This window comes from Lagenorhynchus albirostris, chromosome 1, assembly GCF_949774975.1.
Source record: "Lagenorhynchus albirostris chromosome 1, mLagAlb1.1, whole genome shotgun sequence".
NCBI classification, from domain to species: Eukaryota; Metazoa; Chordata; class Mammalia; order Artiodactyla; family Delphinidae; genus Lagenorhynchus; species Lagenorhynchus albirostris.
This window is the reverse complement of record NC_083095.1, coordinates 73,888,390-73,915,739: the sequence shown is the minus strand read 5'-3', so window position 1 is coordinate 73,915,739 and position 27,350 is coordinate 73,888,390. Positions and strand designations below refer to the sequence as shown.

Sequence of the window (27,350 nt, the reverse complement as noted above, 5' to 3'; positions counted from 1 at the left end):
CAGACGTGACTGCCTCCAGAGGAGATGATGCCTGTGCTGAGTCTTGAGGAAAGAGTAGGAACAACCCAGATGATGAGGATACAAGCATAGAAATACAGGGAAATTGTTATGTTTCTAGTAAAAGGAGCTTGTGAAAGCAAAGGGAAATGAAGCTAGGGAGAGAGGTCAGGGACAAATCAACAAAATCTTAGTACAAGAAGCCAAGAATTTAAACTTTATCATAAAAGTCAATGGACAGCATTGTTGAATTTTAGCAACGAGATGGACTTGATCAGTTTTTCACCTTGGAACGATCACCCCAGCTTAGTTTGGAAGTAACAGCAGAAAAGAGCTACAACTACACTCCAGGCCAGATACATGACCACCGCAATAAAATATAGCAACAGTGGGATGGGGAGAAGATTGACTTAAGTAGAGCAGATATAATATTGGCAGGATTTGGTGACAGTTGGATGTGGAAGAAGTGAGAGGAAGAATCATGGCTGACTCTGAAGTTTCTGACTTGGACAACTGAATGAATAGTGGTTAACATAAAATACAAGAAAAGAAACAGGGGTCCTGGAAGCAGATGAGTACAGTGCTATAGAAAGTCACAGAGGTCACTGTTCGCTGTGATGATAAGGAAGGTGTTCAAGAGGCCCTACATGATGGACAGAACATGATTTTGTGTCTTTCAATAGGAACCTCCATCCTAGTTTGGGGCTCTGATGACTCAAAAAAGTAAAGGCTGGAAAGAGGACATGGAGATCTTGTGGGTGTGTCCTGGGAGGAGGAGAAAGGGATGGCCTGACCTAAAGCATGGAGAGGAGTGGCAGCAGCCCAGACACCCGAGGACCTGCACGACATTGAGAGCTATTATTGTCACACGGATTCTCCCCAGGCATCGAGCAAAGCACCTGGGACTCACCACCAAGGTAAGAAAAGTATACATCGGGACTTCCCTGGTGGTCCAGTGGTTAAGAATTCACGCTCCCTATGCAGGGGGCCCAGGTTCCATCCCTGGTCAGGGAACTAGATCCCACATGCTGTAACTAAGAGTCCGCATGCCACAACTAAAGATCCCATGTGCCACAACTAAGACCCAGCCCAGCTAAATAAATAAATAAATAAATATTTTTTAAAGTATATATAGAATATTTTATACAGATATATATTCTTCCCAAAACCCCATATGCCTGAGACAAGTGTCCCATCCTTTTGGCAAGAGAATGTTGTAGAACAATACATATGTAAAGACTTTACAAGTAGGCATACATATCTTTTAAGAAATCAATTTTCTCATTTATATGAAAGCTTCAGAAAAGGCAACTTTATAAAATTTAAGAGGCAGAAAGTAGATCAGTTGTTGCCTGGTGCTGGGGGTAAGAACGGAATTACCTGTAAAGGGCTTGTAGAATCTTATTGGAGTGATGAAAATGTTCTAAGAATGTCTTAGTGAGATTGCTGCACCACTTGGCAAAGTTACTGAGAATGATTCAATTGTATACTTAATTTTTATAGTAAAATAGACTTCAATAAATTTTTTTAAAAAAGAAATCAACTTCCAGATCTTCAACTTCTAGAGGTGGTCCTTTCTAAATACGATCTGCCTGAGAAAGCACCTATGTGCAAGGTTATGTAAAATTTCCTTTCCTACCTCCCCTTACCATTAGCCAATCTCGAAAAGGGAAGAAAGTTATATTATTCTACTATGATGTATTGGTTCAGAATGAGAAAACCTCCCAGTTGCCAACAAAGACTGTTCTACATATTGGTTTCTGGGATACTTCATTTAATATTTAAATGCCTTAGGGCTTCTTACCTTTCTCTTTTTGATACTTAAGTTTGTTAAGAGTGTAGCCTGGTATATTAGAAATTAAGTGTTTTAGCCTGTGTTGGGATGTTCTGAATTCAGATACATTGTCAGGGGCAGTGCGTGTGTGGACAATTTTCATTTAAACACCTTTCCACACCTCAGTTCTTATCAAGGAACACATAATGGGGGAGAGTTCTACAGGAGCAAAGCAAAAATAGCATTGATACAAAATAGCAAATGCTGAAACTAGCGTTTCCAAGTATTTAAAAATAAACATTCTTTTCAAGGATTTCCCTGGTGGTCCATTAGTAAAGAATCTGCCTTCCAAAGCAGGGGATTCGGGTTTGATCCTTGGTTGGGGAACTAAGATCCCACATGCCGTGGGGCAATTATGCCCCTGCGCCACAACTACTGAGCTCCCGTGCCTCAATGAGAGAGCCCGGGTGCTGCAAGCTACAGAGCCCATGCGCTCTGGACCCCACGCACCACAACTACAGAGCCCACGAGCCCTGGAGCCTGTGCGCTTCAACTAGAGAGAGAAAACCCTCATGCCACAACTAGAGAGAAGCCCTCGCGCCACAATGAAGAGCCCAGGCGCCGCCTCTAAGACCCATTGCAGCCAAAAAAAAACATTCTTTTCAGCTCTTCTCAACACTCAATCCCTAGATTGTGTCATTACTAAGAAAACAGTCACCTTTGGACGAATGAAGCTGAACTGTTTAGTGACACTTGTCTCTTTAGACTGTTTTCCAATACTACCAAAATTTCAAGATATATTAAATAAAAGGCATGAATAGAAATTCCAACTGTCTTCTTCAGAGTCAATATGAATTTATCAGAAAGTTAAATAAGTTAAAATAAGTTAAAGCTTATTTTATCAACTTGCATCATAAAATACATAATCCAGTGCCACTATCACTAACCAATCTTAAGCGAGCCCTTAACGCTGCCCATCATCATACTCTAGTTCCATTACTCTCTCACTCTCTTGACAACTGTTTCATTCTCTCTCTTCTCCTCAAATCTCCAGCACTTCACTCTCAGATGAAGACCTCACTTCATTTTTCCGTGAGAAAATTAGGCAATGAGAGAGACCTTCCACAAGCCCCCAGCACACTTCTTCCTATTTATCTTCTCTCCTCTTACTCCGGATGAATCATAGGTGCTCTTAGCTAAAAGCTCACTCCTTGTGTTCTAGGTCCCATCTTCTCCTGCCTGTTCAAGGATATTCCTCCTGTGATCTGCTCTCTCTCCTACATTGATCATTTTACCCTCTATCCTGGATCACTGAGACCATCCACATCAGTTTACAGATGTGTTGATTCTTCTCTCCTCTTAATCATCTTCTCCATCTGGCAACTGCCCTACTTCTCTGCCTTTTTTTTTTCTTAAACAACAAAACTACTTGAAAGACTACAGTCTCTTATTTTTATCTTCCCCTTCTCTATTAAACCCACTCCAATCATGTTTTGAAACCTTTCTTGTCAAGGTCACCAGTAAATTCCACCTTGCAAAATCCAGGGGTCAGTACTCAGTCCTCTTTTTACTTCAGCTACCAGCAGCATCTGGTACAGCTGATAACTCTTCTCCATAGATGCTATCTTCACTTGACTTTGGGGATGCCAAATGCCTGGTTTTCCTCCTACCTCTCACCTCTGCAAAAAAAGATGGAAAGTTTAATTGTGCATGAGCGTATGCATGTGTGCGTGCGTGCGCGCGTGGGTGCACGCACCCCCCCACACACACACACACACAAACTCACACAGAAGTTGTTTCTATAAGGCAAAAATCTAACCATGTCAATATCTGACCCTTTCACCGCTCTTATTAAATTTCAGTGTCTCCCTCTGCCGTCTAGATAAAGCCCAGGTTCTCTGTCTCAGCGTTCAATAATTGCCACCATTTGGCCCTTGACTAATTCTCTAGCCTCATCTCCAGCCTATCCCCACTTCACACTGGATGTTCCAGGAATACCAAACTTGTTGTAGTTTCTCCCACTGTGCTTTTCTCTCCTTGCCTCGATTCATGCTACCTTCCTTGCTTGGTGTGCCCTCCTGTATTCCCAAACTCTGTATTTCATTGTTCGTTTAAGAAACAGCTAAGGAAGGCTTCCCTGGTGGCACAGAGGTTAAGAATCTGCCTGCCAATGCAGGGGACACCAGGGTTCGAGCCCTGGTCCGGGAAGATCCCACATGCCACAGAGCAACTAAGTCTGTGTACCACAACTACTGAGCCTGCGCTCTAGAGCCCACGAGCCACAACTACTGAGCATGCATGCTGCAACTACTGAAGCCCGCACGCCTAGAACCCGTGCTCCTCAACAAGAGAAGCCACCGCGATGAGAAGCCCACGCACTGCAACAAAGAGTAGCCCTCACCCGCCGCAACTAGAGGAAGCCTGCACGCAGCAATGAAGACCCAACGCAGCCAAAAATAAATAAATAAAAGTAAAATAAAATAAAAAGAAAGAAGAACCAGCTAAGGAAAGAAAGGAAGAAAGAAAGAAGGAAGGAAAGAAGGAGAGAGAAAGAGGGAGAAAGGAAGGAAGAGAAAGAAGAAAAGAAAGAAAGAGAGAGAGAAAGGGACAGAAGGAAGGGAGAGAGAAGAAAGGAAGGACGAAGGAAGGAAGGAAGGATGGAAAGAAAGAAAGGAAGGAAGAGGGAGGGATGGAGAAAGGAACAAAGAAAAGCCATGAGAACTATGACCCTTTCTGCAAAATTGAATACATGGATATTATATGAGAACGGAGGGCTTCCCTGGTGGGCAGTGGTTGAGAGTCCGCCTGCTGAGCCATCCATGGTCGCTGGGCCTGCGCGTCCGGAGCCTGTGCTCCACAACGGGAGAGGCCACAAGAGTGAGAGGCCCGCGTACCGCAAAAAAAAAAAAGAGAATGGATATGTAGAGAGGTAACTAGGGGAATTGTTTTTAAAAAAAGCAATATTTAACTTGACATCAAATTTTTACTTTCTTCTGTTGAAGGATAATTTTTTAAAAGGTAAAGTCATGACTGTCATGCAAATATAATGTGAGCAAGTACCAACATTTTTATTTAACTCAATAATTCATGAAGGGAACCACTAAGATATTATAAATGATTCAAAAGTTAATTCAAAGAACCACACATAGAGAGAGACCATAAGGAAGACTAAAATAAATTTGCTTAATAGATGCAAAGCTGATTTCTTCCACAGTGGGGGAGGGAAACCAATTGACTCTGCTCCAGATACCATTTATTTGCATCTATGGATGGGAATCATTTGCATTGCTATCAGTTATCTATAACTCATAGAGTTGTAAATAGCTCAAAAGTAATGAAAGGTGTAGTGACCCCCACAGGATCCGATCACCTGGAAGAGTATGCTAGGCAAAGCCTGGTCTTCCACTGAAGACACCCAACCCATTTCAAAGTTGGGATCCACTTTGAAGCCTTTCACAACTTTTCCCTGAATTTTCTCATGAATTTTCCCAAATATTTAAAAAAAAATTTACAGTGAACCTTTTTTGTAAAAAAGCATGAATCTTAAAAAAGTGGTTCTGGGCTTCCCTGGTGGCACAGTGGTTGAAAATCTGCCTGCCAATGCAGGGGACACGGGTTCAAGCCCTTGTCCAGGAAGATCCCACATGCTGTGGAGCAACTAAGCCAGTGCGCCACAACTACTGAGCCTGCACTCTAGAGCCCAAGAGCCACAACTACTGAGCCCACGTGCCTAGAGCCCATGCTCCGTAGCAAGAGAAGCCACGGCAATGAGAGGCCCGTGCACCAGGACGAAGAGTAGCCCCCGCTCACCACAACTAGAGAAAAGCCCGCATGCAGCAACAAAGACCCAACGCAGCCAAAAATAAATAAATAAAATAAATTTATTTTTAAAAAAAAGGTTCTCATGAACCTAGGGGTGGGACAGGAATAAAGACACAGACATAGAGAATGGACTTGAGGACATGGGGAGGGGGAAGGGTAAGCTGGGATGAAGTGAGAGGGTAGAACTGACATATATACGCTACCAAATGTAAAATAGATAGCTAGTGGGAAGCAGCCGCACAGCACAGGGAGATCAGCTTGGTGCTTAGTGACCACCTAGAGGGGTGGGATAGGGAGGGTGGGAGGGAGATGCAAAGAGGGAGGAGATATGGGGACATATGTATACATATAACTGATTCACTTTGTTATACAGCAGAAACTAACACACCATTGTAAAGCAATTTTACTCCAATAAAGAAGTTAAAAAAAAAAAATAATAGAAGCTCCTTTTCCTGAGTCCATTCAGGTATTGTCTTCCCCAGGATATTTTATCTAACCACTCCAACCCCAAGGTTAGGTGAGGTACCCCTCCTTCCCTTTTGTCCCCATAAAGCTGTGTTAATCATATTTATCTCCTAACACAATGGATAATTACCATTTTGTGTCTTCAGGCCCAGTTCAGAACATGAGAGCTTTGAGTACCAAAACTAAAACTATGATAGAGTCATCCTTATATTCTGTGTGCCCAGTACATAGTAGGTTCCCATTAAATGTCTGTTGAAAGAACGAAGAAACTAGTATACTCCTAGATTCTGTATCTTTTTTTCCAAAATAAAGATGTGATGGGAGCAGAGAAGCAGAGAGAGAGAGAGAGAGAGAGAGAGAAGAAAAGAAATACTTAGCCTTTTGCTTCCCCCAAGCAGATTCTTCCTTGTCAAAAAGACTGAGAAATGGTTTGGGGAAAGGTGAGAAAGTGATTCTGTCCTTGAACAAGATGAAGCCCCAGAGATTTAAGAATAAACTGCCTGGAGTGACACTGAGAAAAAGTTAAGCAGGAGGACAAGGAAACCCTTCTATTTTGAATCCTTGGCTGAAGGAGAGGTAAGGAACCATAGTGAATGAATAGGAACCACAGGAGCTAAGTTTCTGAGAAAAAAGATTACGAATTTGTGTATATTTGCTTCGAAAGCATTATCTGCTTTGACATTTGCCTAAGATTTACTAAAGTTTAAGTGCTTAAATAAGGGAATTGGTTTTATGTAAATCAGTTCATAGCTATAGATTTGTGGAGATTTGAGCAGAGGGTCAGAATCCTAAACATCAGGAAAACACAAGTTCACTGTGTACACAAGTCCTGATGCCATTCAAAGCCTGAGCACTTAAAAACCAAGAATGGCTACTTGAAAGTAAATGTTTCCAGATCAGAGCTGAACTGACACAACTGGACAGCAGAGGGGAAGAGTGTGGCAAAGGAATTTAACTCATGGGTCTAGTGGGCCCCTACAACATCACTATTTCACTGCAGCCAAATCTCAATTCATTCATGGTTTTCATTCCTTTAACAAATATCTAGTAAGCAATTACTAGGTGGTGGGCACCCTGTTAAAAGTGATAAATGCAACACAGTCACTTAGAGTTAGTGAGATAAATGCTAGAAGGGGCATAAGCACAGGGGCCACTACTATTCTTACTAGTTACAGGATCTGAGCAAGTAAAAGCTTACTTTCTCCAGCCTTGTGGGCAAGGCAGGAGTTCATGAAGGAAGCTCTATTTAAATTGGGTTGTGAAGGGTAGTTAGGATTTTGACAAGTAGATAAGAATAAATGGAAACAATTGAAAAAATAATGGGAAGCTTAGAGAAGGTTCAAAGAGCAACCCGAAAAACCACTGGGAAATAAAAAGAAGTGGTCAGACAGCATGAAACAAGGAAACAAGTATTAATACTGGGTGTCTAGATATTATGCAGTAGGCAGGGAGGAGGCTCTGACTTTTTTTAGCAAGAAGTCATGTGATCATGTATTTTAATAATCTTGAGCATATTTCATCCATCCTTCTAAATTTTAAGTATGAAGAGAAAAAGGACCTTGGTTATGGGAGCCAGTATAAACAGCCAGAAAGAGGAAGAAACCACAAGGACACAATGTAGCAGAGGTAAATAATTTAAAAATCAAAGATAAAAAAGTTTTAATATATCATCTTAAACACAAGCAAGAAAGTTAAACAGTCTTAAACCAAAAAACTAAGTGAAACTAGGAGCCTTGAGAAGTAAGCTGAGCCCTGCAGTCAGCTTTTGCCTTGTGGGTATTTTCCAAATCCTGTTTGACAAATGCCAAACCCTTTAGCTTCTGTTTCCATGGCCTCGCAGGATATAGGAGACAAAAAAAAGGCCTGCCCAAGGAAGAAAGTCCAGTAGGGGACACTCCAGTCATGAAGCTGGGACCCCAAATAACTACCCCTCAATTAAAAGATGAACTAGAAATAGACCCCTGGAAGACTACAAGGAAAATTAGCTTTTGCAAAGTTAGAAACCAATGGAGGGGAAAACAAAAACATGACTAAGGATTTGGACCCCAAGTTATGCCCTCATGCAGATTTTTAATCTAAATTCCTGCTGCCGAGATGACTCAACACACACACACCCCTCATACACACAAACAAACAAGCAATAAAAAAAAAAAAAAGAAGTCAAAAATTTAATTTAGGGACTTCCCTCGTGACTCAGTGGTTAAGAATCCACCTGCCAATGCAGGGGACACAGGTTTGATCCCTGGTCCAGGAAGATTCCACATGCCACGAAGCAACTAAGCCTGTGCACCACAACTACTGGGCCTGTGCTCTAGAGCCCACGAGCCACAACTACTGAGCCCATGTACTACAACTACTGAAGCCCGTGTGCCTAGAGCCCATACTCTGCAACAAGAGAAGTCACCACAATGAGAAGCCTGTGCACCACAATGAAGAGTAGCCCCCACTCATCAAAACTAGAGAAAGCCTGCGCGCAGCAATGAAGACCCAGCACAGCCAAAAAAAAAAAATTAATTTAAAGTTATCCCAGGCGAATATTGGCCCCAGGTGCTTAACAGAGGCAAAAGAAAAACTTCTTTAAATGAACTTACCTTAATCACAGACCTTACATAGTTCTTAAAAATAAAATGTTAAGGTAAGATCAGCTCACATTCAAAATAATAATTAAAACAGAGTGCAAGGGCTTCCCTCGTGGCACAGTGGTTGAGAGTCCGCCTGCCGATGCAGGGGACACGGGTTCATGCCCCGGTCCAGGAGGATCCCACATGCCGCGGAGCGGCCGGGCCCGTGAGCCATGGCCGCTGAGGCTGCGCGTCCGGAGCCTGTGCTCCACAACGGGAGAGGCCACAACAGTGAGAAGCCTGAGTATCGCAAAAAAAAAAAAAAAACAGAGAGCAAGAAGCAAAAATTAGCAATAAACAACAGACAACAGAAACAGACCCTCAAGTTCTTTAAATACTGGAATGATCTGACACAGATTATAAAATAATTAAATATACTTTTTTTTCAAGAAATAAAAGATAAGCTAGGAAATGTGTTAAGAGAACAAAAGAACTATAAAGAATGACCAGGCAAACTTGAAATGTAGAGAAAAAGAATGTTAGAAATTTTCAATATAATTATTCAAATTTAAATGCAATGGATGGACTTAAGAACAAATATGACACATCCAAAGAGAGAATCAGTGAACTGAAAGATGGAACTAAGGAAATTACTCTAGAATGTAAAACAAAAATACAAAAAGATGGAAAATATGATAAATATGTTAAGGACATGGAGGAGAAAGCAAAAAGTTACACTAACATCTAAGTAATACTCACAATGATAACAGACAGAAAATAAAAGTAGAAGAGACAATAATTGAAGAGATGATATCTGAGAAATTCTAGATCTAATGAAAATTACCAATTCACATATCCAAGAAGTAAGTGTCAAGCAAAATATATATTTTTTAAAATTCTACACTTAAATCACAATGAGTCTGAGAATTATCATGAGCCATTTCAGAACACAAATGAAAAAGAAAAGATCTTGAAAGACACCCAAAAAGAAAAGAGAGATTACCTTCAAAAGGAACAGAGGTACTGTAGTTAGACTGCCTTTTCATTGGTAACAAAAGAAATCATAAAGAATGAAATGAGATCTTCTATATGCTGAAAAAAATAGCTATCAACCTAGAATTCTATACCTACAAATATATTTCAAAAACTAGGGCAAAGTAATAACATTTTCAGGCATACAAAAACAGAGTTCACTTTCAGAAGACCTTTATGAAAAGAAAGTCTATGATGTACTGCAGGCAGAAAGGAAAATGAGAGCCCATATGGAAAATCTAAGATGAAAATAAGATTGAAAAGCACAGAATATAGTAACGTATGAACAAATATAACCATTTACTATAAAAAGCAATAATGATGTTTTATAAAAATATACAAAGAAAATAATACTCAAATCAGGAGAATGGAAATGGAGTTAAGGTGTTGTAAGATTTTCATGTTCTTTGAGAGAGAGAGTAAGGGTATTACCTTTAAACTCTAATAAGGTAAACAGGCCTGTTTGACTTTTTAGGATAACAACTACAAGAATGGCAAGAGGGTACGCAATATATTTTCAAACTAGTAGAGGAGGGAAATGGAAAAAGGAAAAATAATCCAAAAGAAAACAAGAAGGAAAAGGAAAGAAAACAAAGAACCGGGGAATAAAAAATAAAACACAAAATTTGATGTTAGATATTAATTCCAATGTATCAGTAATTACAGTTAAAATACGAAGATAGCCGAGCTAGAATTCTTAATCAAACTATATGCTCTGTTCAAGAGAAATATATTTTTAAAACATTACTGGGCTTCCCTGGTGGCGCAGTGGTTGAGAGTCCGCCTGCCGATCAGGGGACGCGGGTTCGTGCCCTGGTCTGGGGGGATCTCACATGCCGCAGGGTGGCTGGGCCCGTGGGCCATGGCCGCTGGGCCTGCGCGTCCGGAGCCTGTGCTCTGCGGCGGGAGAGGCCACAGCAGCGAGAGGCCCGCGTACCGCAAAAAAAAAAAAAAAAAAAAAAACCATTACTGAAGGTTGAAAGAAAAGAGTGACAAAAATGAAAGGTAAATTTCAATCAAAGGAAAGCTGGTATCACTATAGTAATATGAGATGGAAGAGATATTAGGTCATTGCTAAAGATAGAAATGGTTGTTTCATAATGTTGAAAGGATCAATTCACTAAGTAGATACAAAAATTTTAATTGCTCTATATACACTGACAGCTTCCAAACATATACAGCAAAATTTTACAGAAGTACAAAGAAAAGAAGAAAAATCCACAATTAGAGTGGGCTAGATAGTGTCACCTCTCTCTCAGTAGTTAATTAGAGCAAGTGGGCCCGTACCCTCAAAAATATCAGTAGAATAAACAGGATTAAAATAACATGATTAACAGACTTGACCTAATGAATGCACATAGAAAATGTACCAACAACTGTAGAATATACATTCTTTTTAAGCACAGAGAGAATATTTGCAAGATTTGATAATGTTGGCCATAAAAGAAGCCTCAACAAACTTCAAGTTATTGAATAAAAAGTACTAGTTTCTGACTGCAATGCAATTAAACTAGAAATAAATAACAAAGTTACTTTTAAAAACTTCATATGTTTGGTAATTATAATTGAAATTAGAAAATATCTAGAACTGAATTATAATGAAAATATGTATAAACTATTTTTATGATTATAGTTTTATTATAATGAAAGAATACAAATTAGAACCAGCCAAACAAGAGACATATATATGGCAGAATCTAGAACTGGGAGGCTTACACAGTAGCAAAATAAGTAGAACTTAAACTTGCCCTCCACATTTTGTGGAGCCAATTTCAGGTACTTTTGATACATTTTAATCCATTTCTTAGTTTTATCTGGTTTTCCTCAAAGGATTTTGGAGCATCTATACTTCTAATATGCTGTTTATACTCCCTATGCTAAAGTGGTGGTGTAGAAAGTCTTAGAAGGGACAGTGGGTCTTCCACATCCTTCTTCTCTCCATCTTCCTTTTCTGAGACTTCCTCTAACCCACTGACCTCCCTTATTCCCCATGTACTTTTTTCACTGTCTGCCCAGGGTCCTCCATTCATGCTTTTCACTCTTCATCCTCACTGGGTAAGAGCATCATTCAAAATTTACCGAATTTCTATTCTTACTCTGCTCTCAGCTAGCTATCTGCAAGAAAAAGCAATACAGTAAATTCTTAATGTTAGGGTGTTATGTCTAATATTGATTCAGTATTATCCCTCCCAAATATATTTGATTTTTAATAGCTTCTTTAAAAAATATTTATTTATTTATTTGGCTGTACCGGGTCTTAGTTGCAGCACTCAGGATCTTCATTGCTGCGTGTGGGATCTTCGCTGCCGCGTACCGGAGATTTTAGTTGCCAAGTGCGGGATCTTTATTTGTAGCATTCAGGATCTAGTTCCCTGACCAGGAATCGAACCCGGGCCCCCTGCATTGGGAGTACCGAGTCTTAACCACTGGACCACCAGGGAAGTCCCCCAAGTATATTTGATTTTGAAAAGAAATTCCTATAAAGTCCATGAAGATGATTCTCTTATTGCAGAATTTCAGGCCAGAGGGAAAGATATATTTGACAGAGGTCCTGATGAGGGAGTGAGCCATGAACCATGGGGATAAATTTAGGAAAGGGTGCTCCAGGCAGAAGATACAGCAAACGCAAAAACCCTGAGGCCGATATGTGCTTTGTATATTCAAGAAACAGTGAAAAAGCCAGTATGACTGGAGCAAGGGAGGCAGCAACAGGAGATGAGGTCAAAGAGGTAGCTGGATTCCTCTGACTGCTTTGTTCAGAGTCAGCCTAAGGGGGGCAAGGTAGAAACAGGAAGACCACTTAGGCAGCTCTCAACATAATCTAAGCAAGAGACAAGGAGCATTAGTGAAGACTGGGAGAAATCAGATTTTGAATAAATTTTGAAGGTAGAGTCAAAAGGATTTGTTGACAGTTTAGACACAGAGTGAGAAAAATCTCAACGACACGCCATGGTTTCTGAGCAACTGCAATGATGGGGAAGACTGGAAGGAACAGACCTGGAGGGAAAGATCAGGAGCTGTTTTGTAGATAAATAGTCTGAGAAGCCTATTGGGCAACCATGTGGAGATGTCAAGTAAGCAGTATATTATGGGTATGCAGTCCGGAAAAGAGGCCTGGCCTAGAGATACAAATTTGAAAACCATCAACAAATGGATGATTATTGAAAACCATGAGACCGGATGAGATCATCAAGGACGTGAGCGTAGATAAAAAGTACGAGAGGTCAAAGGAGTGGTTCTGAGGCAGCAGAAAAGGAGACCGAGAAGGAGAAATAAATGAGGTAGGAAGAAAACTACCAGGAACTAGGAAGCGGGACAGTGTAGTGTCCCAAAAGCAAAGAAAGCCCTTCAAGGTGAGATCAACTGTGTCAAATACTGCTGCCAAGTAAGATGAAAATGGGATTGGGCTGTTGAACGTAGCCATGTGAAAGGCACGGACAACCTTGATCAGAGCAGTTTCATTGGGTTCATGGAGTTCTTACCAAGACAGTAGATTTTTCTTGAATGAAGGTCTCATCGTTCTCTATATGCCTTTAGGACAATTTCCAGTTTGTTTTTTTAAGAATAATTTTCACCATTCATGGTTATTTCCCTGGAGAGAGCTTATGCAAAGCTCTGCACACTGCTGTTGCAGAAGTGACCCCCTTTCTCCTTCCCTTTTAGGAAAAACTTCTCAAAAGTTGTCAGTGTTCAATTCCTGACTGCTTTCCCCTACCCCAGATTCTTTCCTGGACCAATCCAATCGGGCTTTGTGAGCCGTCTCCTGCTGAACCCAACGAAATTGCTCTTGTATACATAAACTACTAAAGCTGTTCTTAGGAAGTTGATAGCCTTAAATGCTTATTTACAAAAGAAAATTAGTGTGCTAGGCATCCATCTTAAGACATTGGAATAATAATAGCTAACTAAACCCCAAGTGGTCAAATTCGTGACCATTTTATATAAGCTAGGACAGGCCAGAAACACTGGTCTTCTCTTAAGGGATTTAAGATTGTCAAATTTTAGCACTACAGTGAAATTATTTAAGATATTCCTTATGTTCATAACATGTGAGGCTATTTTTTTTTGTCATGATGGCAAAAAAAAATGTTTTATAAAGGGAAAGTATTTCAAACTGTGTTCATTCAAAGTAAGCTATCAGTTTACACTGAATAGTTTGGCCAACCTAAAAAGTACCGTATGACAAGGGGGAAATGTGATTACTTTAGACAACAATGATATGTTTTATTAAGTTTTTCATTTCTGTTGACTATTGAGTTTGTAGTTCTAGCAAAGGTATAATTCTAGAAAAAACTAGGAATCAAGAAGTTGTTTGGGTTTCCCTGGTGGCACAGTGGTTAAGAATCCACCTTCCAATGCAGGGGACACGGGTTCGATCCCTGTTCTGGGAAGATCCCACATGCCGTGGAGCAACTAAGCCCATGCACCACAACTACGGAGCCTGCGCTCTAGAGCCTGTGAGCCACAACTACTGAGCCCACGTGCCACAACTACTGAAGTCCATGCACCTAGAGCCCATGCTGAGCAACAAGAGAAGCCACCACAATGAGAAGCCCACACACCACAACGAAGAGTAGCCCTTGCTCGCCTCAACTAGAGAAAGCCCATGCTCAGCAACAAAGACACAACACAGCCAAAAATAAGTAAGTAAAATTAATTAATTAATTTTTTAAAAACTTAAAAAAAGAAAAAAGTTGTTTGAACTAGGACAGATAAACCTCAGTACATTATATAAAATGTACTCAGCTCAACTGCTGTGCTTAAAATACAGATTTCAGATCCCTCTTTACAGACAATGAAGTAAATATATATCTCTGAGTTGTAAATGATAGTGGTTAGCAGAGTATTATATTGTCAATGTTAAACAAAAACCAAAACTGGAATGTACGGGGGGGAAAAGGAAACACACACAAAAAAAAAGAAGGAAAAAATAAAGAAAAAAAAGAAGAAAGGAAATAATAAAGAGCACAAATTAATGGAAAAGAAAACAAAATATAACATAGGGATTAAGAAAACTAAAAGTTTATTTTTAAAATTTTTTTTGGCTGTGTTGGGTCCTCGTTGCTGCGCACGGGCTTTCTCTAGTTGTGGTGAGCAGAGGCTACTATTTGTTGCAGTGCATGGGCTTCTCATTGTAATGGCTTCTCTTATGGAGGAACACGGGCTCTAGGTGCGCAGGCTTCAGTAGTTGTGGCATGCGGGCTCAGTAGTTGTGGCTCACGGGCTCTAGAGCACAGGCCCAGTAGTTGTGGCACATGGCTTAGTTGCTCCACAGCATGTGCGATCTTCCCGGACCAGGGATCAAACCCGTGTCCCCTGCATTGGCAGGCAGATTCTTAACTACTGCACCACCAGGGAAGTCCCCAAAAGTTTATTTTTTAAAAAAACAAATGATTTTGACAAGTTTATGGTGTGTTTAATCAAGAAAAAAGAGGTAAGGCACAAATAACCAGTATCAGAAATAAAAAAACAAAAGACACCATATGGATCCTGAAGACAATAAAAAGGCACTAAGAGAATGATAGTGACAGAGATCTTTATTCCAAACCTAAACTGGAATTGCATTGAAATGGACAAATTCTTTAAAAGTATATACCTATTATATTACATGATATTACCATTAGATAAATGTGGTCTATAGTCAAATTTTTTCCTCCAAAAACAAAATCCAAACACAGATGTCTTTACTGGCAATACAACTTGAGAAACATCACTGAAGACCTAAAAGGAAAAGGAGAGATATACCTGCACCAGCAACCTCTCTCACGCTCACAGTCCTCCCCCTCATCCACATAGTCTCCATTCTCAGTCACACACAAGTGTCTTCAGCTCACATGCCACCCTATCTTTCTCTTCCCAGGCAAAGTTCAGTGGTCCTGATCTCCTCAGCGGCAGCCTATATTCCACTTGCCGTAAATATGAGTGTCTGTGGCTCTAGGTGAGCCAAGAGGAAACTTGCTCTCATTTCATCTGGAAGATTGGGTGCATAGAGATATCCAAGGCTTGACAATTGCTCCTCAGGACTCCCCACATGCAGACATGACATCACTGGGTGTCACAGATCTTGTCTTTTACATAAATGCCCTTAGTGGGAGCCTCTTACCCTCTTTTTCAGGCATTGTGATGATATGGAGGTGCTATTGGGATGAGCTCCCAGGCGGAACCCAGGAGATCCAAGTGACATTCCCTTATTCTCAGTTCTAGGTTATTTATCTATTTCCCTTTCTGCCCACAGAAAATAGGAGCCTACAGCGTCAGTAAAATGGCCCTGCTGGGACTCACCCAGACCCTGGCAGTGGAGCTGGCATCAAAGAACATCTGGGTGAACTTCCTGGTGCCAGGAATCATCAACACAGACTGCAGTCAAATGGTGAGGACCAAAGGCAGCTCCTGGACCCTCCCACACTGTCCCATTGCTGTCTTCCCCAGACAAGACCTTAGCCAAAGAGACCCACGCTTACAAACGTGGAGTTCTATCCTCAAGCCCAACACACCTAGATTCCGGTCCACAGCTTTGAGACTTGGCAGCTTCTGCCCACAATACAGGAGAATGGGTTTCAATTTTAGGGTTTTGATTCTTTAAGGGAGGGGCAGGGAATGTTCCCCCACCTGCCTCACCTCTGAGCAGGGTCATGCTTCCACAAGGGCACGTGCATGGTGTGGCTCCCAATGTAACTGCATCTGTCTGAGTCACAATGACCTATTATTGTTCTTTGCTTTAGCTCTTTGAGGACCCAACTCTGTGGAACTGTTTGGAAAGATTCCATGGAATACAGAGGTATGTTGTGATGAGGCAGTATCCATCCGGATCTGGATTAACGTGACCTTAGAAGCTTTGTGATGGATAAAAGATCACATGCCATCACTCTGCAGGCTGTTACCCATTCCTCTTTCTGAGATCTGATCACCCGCCTAGCCCTGGGATGAGTATAAGTCCCTGCAGAGCCCAAATATCTCCATTTGCAGCCCTCCACTCATCCCCATGAGGGTCTTGACTTCACAGCATCCCACAGGAACCCAGAGCTCATGGGGAGGTGTCACCACTCTCAGCCCCACCTCCTCTTTCTGTGCAGAGTGGAGTGGCCTGAGGACTGTGCAGAACTGGTGTCCTTCCTGTGCTCTTCAGATGCCAGCTACATCACTGGCAAGAACATCATGGTGCCCAACTTCTCCCCCACCTCTGAGGGATATGAGCACAGAGCTCAGGCTTGCCTCTTGATGTGAAGGCCCCATGTGGTTCTGGGCCACCGTGTTGGAAAACCTCTATTAATGACGAGCCTGTGCTCAATATACACACTTCGAGTTCAGAATCACCAGAGGGTAAAATAGTAAAGGAAAGAAAAGAAAGTTTACACTATAAAACTGTCATTGAGTATTTTCATTTTTCTTCACCCCTTTCCCACCTTGGTTATTAGGAACCATGGCCTAACAACAGCATAGTTACCAAGAGATCAGCATTCTCAGAGATGAAGTCTGGGCCACGCCATCAGGTGAGCAGCCTAGACCAGAGGACATGCTGACCAAGGGTGAAGGGAATCTAGAAGGGGTATGGCCTCAGCCCATTTGCAGCTGTGGGCAGTTCCTGGCACACTGACGGTTTCTCAAGTACCTGTACATCCCTAGCACAATAGGAGATGGCTTGGTTGTACACAGATAACAAGCCAGAAGTACAGAGGAGTTAACACCAGCAGAGGTCACCCTCACCAACAGAGCATGGGAGTTGATGGATCAAGGCCAGCCTCCCCACTTGGATTTTCAGAGAGTGCCAGGCAAGAATGAGGCCCTGTTACAGTGATAATTTGCACATTAATGTTGACTATTTTCCCTCCAGGGTCTCACTTTCCCCACTTCTGTTTCTTGACCTGGTACATAGTTACATAGGCATTGGTTTTTATAATACTTCATTAAGCTCTACGTTTATATTTTACACACTTTTTTTGTACGTATATCATGTTTCTCAATTAAATGTTAAAAACATAATAGGTGTGAGTAGGACTTTGGCTTTGAGTCATTCATTGTAATACAAATAAAAGATTTCATAATTTGAAAAATAACAAATAAAATGACATATAAGTTGGAAGGGAGTAAAGAGAGAGTATTTTAGATTTTCATATTTATGTATTAGTCAAGATCCTAGCAAGAAACGGACAAACTCTTAAACTGAGTGATTTGAGAAGGTTTAAAAAAGTACCACTTACAGGGGGCTTCCCTGGTGGTGCAGTGGTTGAGAGTCCGCCTGCCGATGCAGGGGACACGGGTTCATGCCCTGGTCTGGGAAGATCCCACATGCCGCGGAGCGGCTGGGCCCATGAGCCATGGCCGCTGAGCCTGCACGTCTGGAGCCTGTGCTCCGCAACGGGAGAGGCCACAACAGTGAGAGGCCCGCGTACCACAAAAAAAAAAAGTACCACTTACAAAGGTGTGGTCAAGGTTTAAGGAAACCAATGGTTGGGGGAGGGGGCAGCACCTCTTCTAGGCCCAAAGGAAAAAAGGAGGGAGCAGATGCAGGGACTGAAAAGGGTAGCTGTAAGGAAGAAGCCAACTGACAGGAGCCCTGGACTTAGGTAAAGAGTCCCAGCCCACACATTGTGACCTAGCAGAGACAGAGTTGGGGGAATAAATATCCAACCAGAGGCCAGAGGGAGCCTGTTGATCAACCTGTACAGGTCAGTCTCCTAGAGCACAGAGCAGAGAAGGAAAGGGGGGAAAGTGGTTATGGAAGGATAAACAAGATGTCCAACTGGACTAGGAGGATGGTCAAGTTATTAATCTTAGATTTTGACAGTTAAGCTAATGTGTTACAATTTCTACAGTAACCACTAAGTGAAACAAAAGATATATAGCTACAAATTAACAAAGAAAAATAAAACGATTTTAAAAATCAATCCAAAAGAAATCAAGAAAGAAGACAAAAAGGGGACTTCCCTGGTGGTCCAGTAAGTAAGACTCCACACTCCCAATGCAGGGGGCCCAGTTTTGATCCCTGGTCGGGGAACTAGGTCCCACATGCATGCCACAACTAAGAGTTCATGTGCCGCAACTAAGAGTCTGCATGCCACAACTAAGAGTCCACATGCCTCAACAAAGATCCCACGTACTGCAACTAAGACCTGGCACAGCAAAAACAAATAAATAAATAATAAATCAATAAAAATAAATATTTAAAAAAGAGGAAAAGAAATAGCAAACATAGGATAAGTGGAAAATACAAAATAATAAGAGGATGGATATAAACCCAAATATATATGTGAGTGTAAATGGACTGAATGGTCTACTTAAAAGAAAAAGATTATCAAACTGGATAAGGAAGGAAGGAAGGAATCGAACCATATAAACACATATGAGACTTTAAAAATAAAATCTGAGGTATACAAGAAGGTTGAAAGTAAAGGCAGGAGAAGGGTATCACACTGTGTTGAGGGTCCCCAAGACCACCCTCAGGCTCAATGATTTACTAAAAGGATTCACAGGACTCAGAAAAGCTGTTATACTCATGGTTATAGTTTATTACAGTGGAAGGGTACAGATTAAAATCAGCAAAGGGAAAAGGCACATGAGATGAAGTCCGAGAGCAACCAGGTACAAGCTTCAAGGTGTCCCCTCTCAGTGCAGTCGTATGGGGTCATGCTTAATTGTAGCATCAATATTGAATATGTGCAAAGTGTTGTCAACTAGGGAAGCTCACCCAAGCCTTGGTGTCCAGAGTTTTTATTGGGAGTCAGTCATAAAACACTCACATGACTGATCTTAGCTACCCAGCCTCCAACCCACCAGAGGTCAAACTAACACAGTGTATCCAAAACCTCAGGCATGCAGAAACACTCTTATCAGGAAGAATATTCCAAGTACTCAGAGGTTATCCTCCGAGATGCAGTCATGTGAGGTGATGATGTGTTAATTAACTCTACAGTGGTAATCACTTCACAATGTATATGTATATCAAGTCATCACGTTTATACTTTAAATATATACAATTTTATTTGTCAATTATACCTCAATAAAGCATGTAAAAATACACAGGACCAAAGCCCACACCACCGAGAGGTAAGCAGGACACCATTAAATCCTGGGCGTTTACATTTATTGGTAAAGCTCCTTATTGCTAGTAATAGTAATATCCTAGTACAGAAGAAGAGCAGGCAGATCAAATGTGTTGATAATTCAGGCAGCCACTAATAGGTTTACAACTCAGCACCTGCCAGAGGCAGGTTCACACTGGCCAGGCCCAGCCTAGCTCAGGCTCCAGGGACCCGCCCTCACTCTGCGGACAAAGACCAGAAAGGATCTTCTGTATCAGTCAGTCCAGAGGAGCAAGTCCAGGCCAACACACACAAGGGCAAACCAAATCAAAAAGGATGTTGAGGACGAAGAGAATTAACCCAAGGTTGGCTCAAGCACAGGGAATCATAACCAGGCCTGTGTGCAAGGCCATGGAGGTAAGAGTTACTACCTTTAAACCAGAATTCTCTGTGTCTGCCACTGACCACAGTTCTTCATATACTCTGGCCTCTCTGTGCCACAGCAGAATTCCAGAGGATTAGGATTTCTGGAGCCATTTCCATGTGCGGGCAGAAGTGGTGACCTCTTCTTGCCTTTGGCTCAGTCTGACCTCTGAATCTGGCTTTTCTTCAAATCTGATTCAGAGACGGCTACTCAGACGTCCTTACCCTTCTCCATTCATTCAGCTAAACAAACATGAAACAACTACTAATGTGGCGGCCGTGGTATCATGCTGTGCCTTGGGTCTCGAATGTTGATGTGCCATCGGTACACAGGTGGCCATTAAGGTTTAAAAAATCAAGAATGCATACACTGTAATGGAGAGAGAGACAGGTCTGCAAGGTCCTCTGAAAACTGTTAGTAGTTGCAATCACCATGGGGACTGAAGCCTCTGCATGCATATAACAGAGACTGGTGTGATGCTGACCATCCCATTTCCTCTCCCGCAGACGTGGAAAGGCTGCAGCTTCAGCCTCCCTGACAACTATATTGAAGCTATGTCACAATTTCTGCCTGTGCCTGTCCCCTAAAATGTCCCACAAGAACCTTGGTCCACCCTCTCTCTCCAGTTTGTATGGTTGGAAGTGAAGGATTCTGAAATGATGGAGTTGCCAGATAGCAACAGCCAGACTTGCTGAGTTTCTACTTGAAGAAAAGCTGCCCAGGAGCGCCACAGACCCTGAATTGGACTGTGACACAGGCAAGAAATTCTTATCGGGTTAAGCCACCGAGATTTGGGGATTGCCTATTATCTAACATAGCCTAGCTTACCATAAGCAAGTGTGGAGGAGGAGGGTCAGGCAGCCACTTTTCCCCACCACTGGTAGTGACCTCGAGCATAGACTCCTTGAAGCCCAGAAAAAGGAAGGAATTGGTCTCCCTAGGCAGGTCTTAGTTGGAGGCAGGAGTCTCCTAATGGCCTCTCGCCTCCCTGGTGGCAGTCACTAGGATGGCCATGACTTCTCCTTCTGGCGGAATCCCTCCTACTCACAAGGGCTATGGCCTCCCCAGTTGACTTCCCAGGTGGTACCACCTGCCACCAGCTTCAGGAGGAAGCACAGCTTTAGGTGAGAAGCACATGCAGAGACTCAGATGCCGTAATACTACAATGGACAGCTCTCCACCAGGGCACGGGAGCTGGGAGCCTATTTCCAGAGGCCATCCAGGATAAGAGTTAAGTACATGTAGATTTCTTTATTCCTCCAATTTAGAGCTTGCCCTGATCCTTCCTAGCTCCATCCTACCTATCCTGTGGCTTCATGCCCTGAAGGCATTGAAGCTATAAGCAGATTCTTGGATGCCCTTCTTCACCCCTGGACACCTGCCTTGTTTTTTCACTTCAGTGATGTTGTTTACCAATGGCATATAAACTTTCTAAGCCTAAGGCAGTGTGGGGTCATTTGGCCATCACATAGGGCTATGCGATAAATTTCTGTGGAATCATTAGGGATAATTGAGAGGGCTTGGATTAGAGGCACACCCTTAGCATCTCCAAATCAGCTGTGAAGAGAAACCAGTGGCCACACTAATTCTAAGACAGAAAGAGGACAGCTGATCCCACAGCAGGAGCAGGGGTTCCACAGACAGCTGCAGAGTCATGAAGTGCTGGCATCAAACTTAGAAGGAAGAACTCTTCCTTTCCCCAGCCCCACACACTGTCCAGTTATGCTTCCTGTGTCTGAGCCAAAATGCTGGAGATGCAGAATCATTAACCTTCCCCCAGGGCCTCTGAGGAATTGATATTCTCCGGGAAGGCGTGACATTCCCAGGGAGACAAAGAGAGATGTAACCTGAGGGCACTGACCAAACCTAGTAATTTCCTGGCCAATCTAACCCTGGTTACCAGGAATGTAACAGGATTTAAAAACAGAGTGAGTCCTCCCTTTGTGAATTACTGTTATAACAGTAAAAGGATATTAACCTGAATGAGGGCCTGGATTCAGACTCTGTAGGCAAATGGTGTCCCATCAGTCTCCCCTGATATACCCACTGGAATATGATATTGTACGTATGTACAATATTGTATGATATTCTTGGATGCTCTCAGGCATCCAAACCCATACATATCTCTCTGCTCCTACACATTTACACAGAAGCAGGACCCCTGAGAGGAAGGAAGGTGAGTCCCTTTGACAGCCAAGTTTCCTACAGTATCTCTGAGGAGCTGGGGTTTCCCTGACCAAGACCAGCTGGCAGGACCACTGGTGTGGCCCCTGAGAGAGAATCGTGGAGGGAGAGAAAGAGGCCGTCGCGGTGGAAAGAGGACTCACTGATGCCAGAACCTGCCCTGACCCTGTCAGCCCCAAATCAGGTTTATGCCCCACCAGAAGGGCTCAGGGCTGCTCTGAGTGGTAACATGGGGGAGGCTGTGTCAGTCACTACGTGGTACCCTTTGACCGGGTGTAACCCAGGGGAGAGGGCATTATCTCTCCACACCACTCAACACACACATACACACGCACACCTTTTGTACCCACACAGAACCCACCAGGAGGTGGCTTCTCTTACTGGGAAGGCTGAGGTGGTGAGTGGGGTTGGAGAAGTTGCCAGGTAAAGACACACGAATGGATTCTTTACCAGGCTGCACTGTCTGAAGTTTTAGGATTTAATTGACATATGATTTGAAGCCCCAAAGGCAGGAACAAAATATTAACCCTCTCCCCACTTCTTTTCCTGATTTCTCGATATTCTTAAATAGCATTCAATCATTTTTAAAACAAAAAATGTAAAGAATAAAATTTAAATGGTTTATAATACCACATCTCAGACATTTGCAATTAACCATTTATAAATGAAAGCAATATGATACATGGATATGATAAGTCAAATATCACAGAAAGATATACATTTTTCTTTAAAAAAAAAACTTGCCGATTTCATTCCCGAAAGGCAACGACTCCTAACAGTGATGCCAGTTGGGTGGCCAGTAATCCCGCTCTAAAATCCTGTCTCATCATCTGTTTTCTTAGACCACTCTTGGGTACCCACTATCCCTGCTTGGGTTTCCCAGGAAGCAGATTCTGAGATGGAGATTAACATGTAGGAGGTTTTTTAGGAGGAGAGGGAAGCAGGGTTGGGCAAAGAATGAAGTCTAGCTGAATGCAGTCTCAAGGGAACGTCTCAGTCAGTCCTGCGGGGAGCTCTGAAGATGGGATGGTATCCCTCTCCTGAGCTGGGGTGAGAGGGCTGGGCTCCATTCCACTCATTCATCCATCACTGGATGTGGGCTGCTGGAAGAAGGGCGCTCTTCAGCTAAAGAAATCCCTAAGGGGGTTGACTGTTGAGGGTTTTCTCCCAGCAGCTGAGATAGTAAATTTTCTAATCCTGAAGGGTAATTTGGGCAGCAAATATAGGCAACCACCACATAACTCAAGCTCTGGAGGGTTGTATAAACCCTCAGGTATCCTTGTCAACAGAAAAATGTCCCTGGGGATTATGTGCTCTGTCCTCTGCTCATTCCCACGAACAGGGAACCCTGACTCAAGAGAACCTGTGCCCTCACCAGAGGCAGAACCTAATATTATAATAATTTCTTTACGGCTCAGTCACATGGCTGTTGGCAGGAGGCCTCAGTTCCCCACCACATGGGCCTCTCCTTAGGGCTACTTGAGCATCCTCGCAACATGGCAGCTGGCTTCCCCCCAGAGCAGGTGGTCCCAGAGAGCAAGAAAGAGGAGAAAGACTAAACACCATTCCGGTCCTAATCTCATATACCACAAACCACCACTTCTGCCTCACTCTATGCTTTGAAAGCAAGTCACGAAGTACCTCCTACACTTAAGGTGTGGGGGATTAGTCTTCACCTTTTGAAGAATAGTATCAAATAATTGTGGATGTATTTTCAAACCACCACGTATATACAGAAGGAAGGAAATTTCCCAAATCAACAATGATGGATACTTCTGAGGAAGGGAATAGACTAGAGGAGTCAAGTAAAAAGAAGTTTTTTGTTTTCCCTCTGTTTTTTAATAAGAGTGTATTCTTGGGGAACTTCCTAGCGGCCCAGTGCTTAGGACTCCACGATTTCACTGCCATGGGCCCTGGTTTGATCCCTGGTCGGGGAACTGAGATCCCACAAGCTGCACGGCGTGGCCAAAAGAAAAGAGTATTCTTGTCATACTCTTGTAACTAAAAAATAAATATTATTGACTATTACACATATGGCAAGCAGTGAAACTGGTGGGAAGCTAGAAGCTCCCCGAAGGGGCAGACTGTGACTTACTGCCCATCTCTGCCATGGTTTCTCCTGCCTGAACCCACCCAATAGACATGAGGGAACAAGGAAGAAAATGATTATTGCTAAGAGCTTCTCAGAGGACTCATCATTTCCTTAGCACACAAACAAGGAGTCAGATGACTGCACTTTACTGAGAAGTGAAAGGTTGGGAGAAAAACATTAGAACCATTAGTCGGTTTCCTCCATCCGCATTCTTCATCCACAATTTCATTTAATGTGGAGATCATACTATTAGTTTTGATGGCTTGATTACAGGCTTTGGATGGGGCACAGACAACCCAGGGAAAGTAAGTGTCCAAGAGAGATGAGCTGGGGGATTCTACACCCTTGTGGCCCCCCTCAATCTGGGCCCTCGGGCCCACTCCCGTTCCTGTATCCCACCTAGATACCCGTTCTTAAACAGCTAGGGCCAGTGCCAGCATCTCCATGCAGTTAGGGGAGCCCTGTGGGAGGATCGGTCCACACCCAAGCAGAGAAATCACACAGTGGCTAGTTAGGGCCTATCCCTTGGGAACTAATGGCCTATCAGGAATTTTCTCTCTCCTGGGAGGCAAGATGTGTCTACCCTTCCTGGGCCTTTGCTGACCCCTTCAGGCGAGGGAAGGAACTTCAGCTGTGTCCGCACAAGTACAACACTCCCATCTCTCCAGGCCCCCCGCATCTCACTTACCTGATCCTTTGCGTAGGAGAGACAGCCAGAGCCAGGCTCTGTCCCACGTGGAGGAAACCCTGCCCATCAGGGCAGCAAGCAGGGACAAATAGGACCTTCTCCCCTTCTCCTCCTATAGAGAAAAGTATTTTGTAAATGTGGCCTATCCCACCCACTTTACAGACTAAGAACCACCCTGTGTGCCCTAAAGGCGTTGCTAGAGACACCCAAGGTTCAACCACTAGCTATCTCTAGTCTACATTCAAGTCTTGTATTTGTCTTTTTCGTGTGTGACTCTCCCTTTTGGAGGAGATCATACACTGGAGAACTCCCGGTTTGGAAGAATGTTTGGATTTGAATTTGGAATTTTTGAATTTTGCAGTATCCAACAATGGATACTGCAATGGATACCACCTCTGGCTTGAAGAGTCTCAGAAAGGGAGCTCTGGGGCACCCAGAGAGTAGCTACAAGAAAAGGGCCACCCATGGGAAGTGGGATGCAGGTATCCCTCTTGAACTGGAAGGGCACAAACCGGTGTAGTAAACACCTGCACCTTCCTCCGAGTCCTCCATCTCCATGTCCTGCTGATGCTTTCCACCAGCCGATCCCAACCAGAAGCTGGAGGCATCAGAGTATGTTGATAACGTCCATATGCGCCAGCCTCCCTGGCTGGGAGTGGATGGGTGGAAAGTGGGTCTGAAGGGGCAAAAAGAAGACAACTAATGCAGGAGCCAACAGAGGAAAAGGACAAAGAGCTAAGCTGCTTTTCCATCTGCCTCTATTAATGACATGAACAGATTGAGAAAACAATATATAATGATTAAGAAGCACACCTGGGGAAGGCAGTGGTTTGTGATGTGCAAAGCTATGCACCAGAGTTTTGATTATAATTGGTTTACTCAGTTTTGAGATTTATTTTGAAGGAGTTATTAACTTTAATAGCTTTAAAAACAAACAAGGAGAATGATTAATTCTAAAACTGCTGCTGTTGCAGATCTCATCCTGAGTGCATCCTCATTAAAAAGGGAAAAACCCATCTAAGTCATGAAACACGGTACTGGTGGATTTGTGTGAATGTGGAATAAGGAAGCAGGTGTCTATGGCAGGAAGGCTTGAGCAAGGACACCGGAGAAGCTTGATGAGAAAGGCAAATGTCTTTAAACCTTAGAGGAGATGCAGAAGATTTAGTAGGACAGGTCCTCTCAGCAGATGGTTATTCTTCCTCTTGGTCAGATGACCTGCCTATTTTTGGGTTAATCATTTCTATTTTATTCATTTCAACATGAGGACTGCTGGTGATAGATCAAGATGATCAAGACCTCAGTCATCCGTCTGATCTACTAGAAAAGCTGGAAACTTTCTCTGCATCCTTTTTTTTAATCTCATAAAACCCTAAACTTCATCTCCCATCTTCCCTAAATTATATCTGTATTTCATCTTTTATGGAACCTTTTGGGTGTCCATAAACAAGTCATTCATAAAAAGATAGTTTTAGAACCCTTTCTTACCTCAGGTGGGTAAACCGAGGTCTTTTTCGCATTGATTTTAATAAAAACTGAAGGTATGAACCTATCAGTGTCTGGTATGGATGAATTTACCAGCCACTTTTCACAAAGTGGACACTGAAGAGGAAAATTGGGGTGATTGGCAACAATTTTAACATCTGGGTATGCAGTCAAGTTCCCTTTAATTGGAGCTCTGGGGTGAGCTGGGTTTTTGTCTCTTTGCTCAGAACCTCTGAAGGGGACAGTTAAGCAAAGTTGCTATTAATTGGTTCTTCCCATTCCTGCAGTCCAAGAATCTAATGAGGTGAAACTAATAGGAAAATGTTTGCTGTGGTTCCACACACTTTGTTAGGTAGAAAGATCGTCAACACGATTTTCTACTCATTTGCTCACAAATGTGAACCAATTCAGGGGTAGACTAGAAAGGACCATTAACTATGAGGTCAGGAGTTTGGTATTCTAATTCCACTGTTTTACTAACTAGCTGTGTGTGCTCAGGTAAGATTTACTTAATTCTCTGTGTCTGTTTCCTATAACTTTCCAGCAGAATAATTAGACCGAACAATCAATCTACATTCAAGAAACTAAAATGCCAGGTCCTAAGAGCAAGGGAGAGGGGTGTGGTAGCCGAGGCTGGCCATGAGGACGGGGGGGCAGAGCACACAGGACCTCAGAGACCTGGTTAAGGATTTTACTCTCTATTCTAAGATCGTTAAGAGGCCCCTGAAGTGTTTCAAGCAGGGGCTGACATGACTAGATATTGGCTTGAAAAGATCATTCTGGTTCCATTTTGGGACATGTATCAGA

At 42.7% G+C, this 27,350-nt stretch overlaps 1 protein-coding gene across 1 annotated transcript in view; it reads left to right on the top strand.

Annotated features, from left to right (window-relative positions):
• LOC132528066 (dehydrogenase/reductase SDR family member 2, mitochondrial-like) overlaps nt 1–16,875 on the top strand; it is a 165,265-nt gene extending 148,390 nt beyond the window's left edge. The window contains 4 exon segments of the mRNA XM_060164087.1: nt 15,509–15,563; nt 15,887–16,021; nt 16,374–16,429; nt 16,725–16,875. Coding sequence (XP_060020070.1) covers nt 15,509–15,563; nt 15,887–16,021; nt 16,374–16,429; nt 16,725–16,875 — 397 coding nt within the window.
• Nucleotides 16,876–27,350: the final 10,475 nt, after the last annotated feature.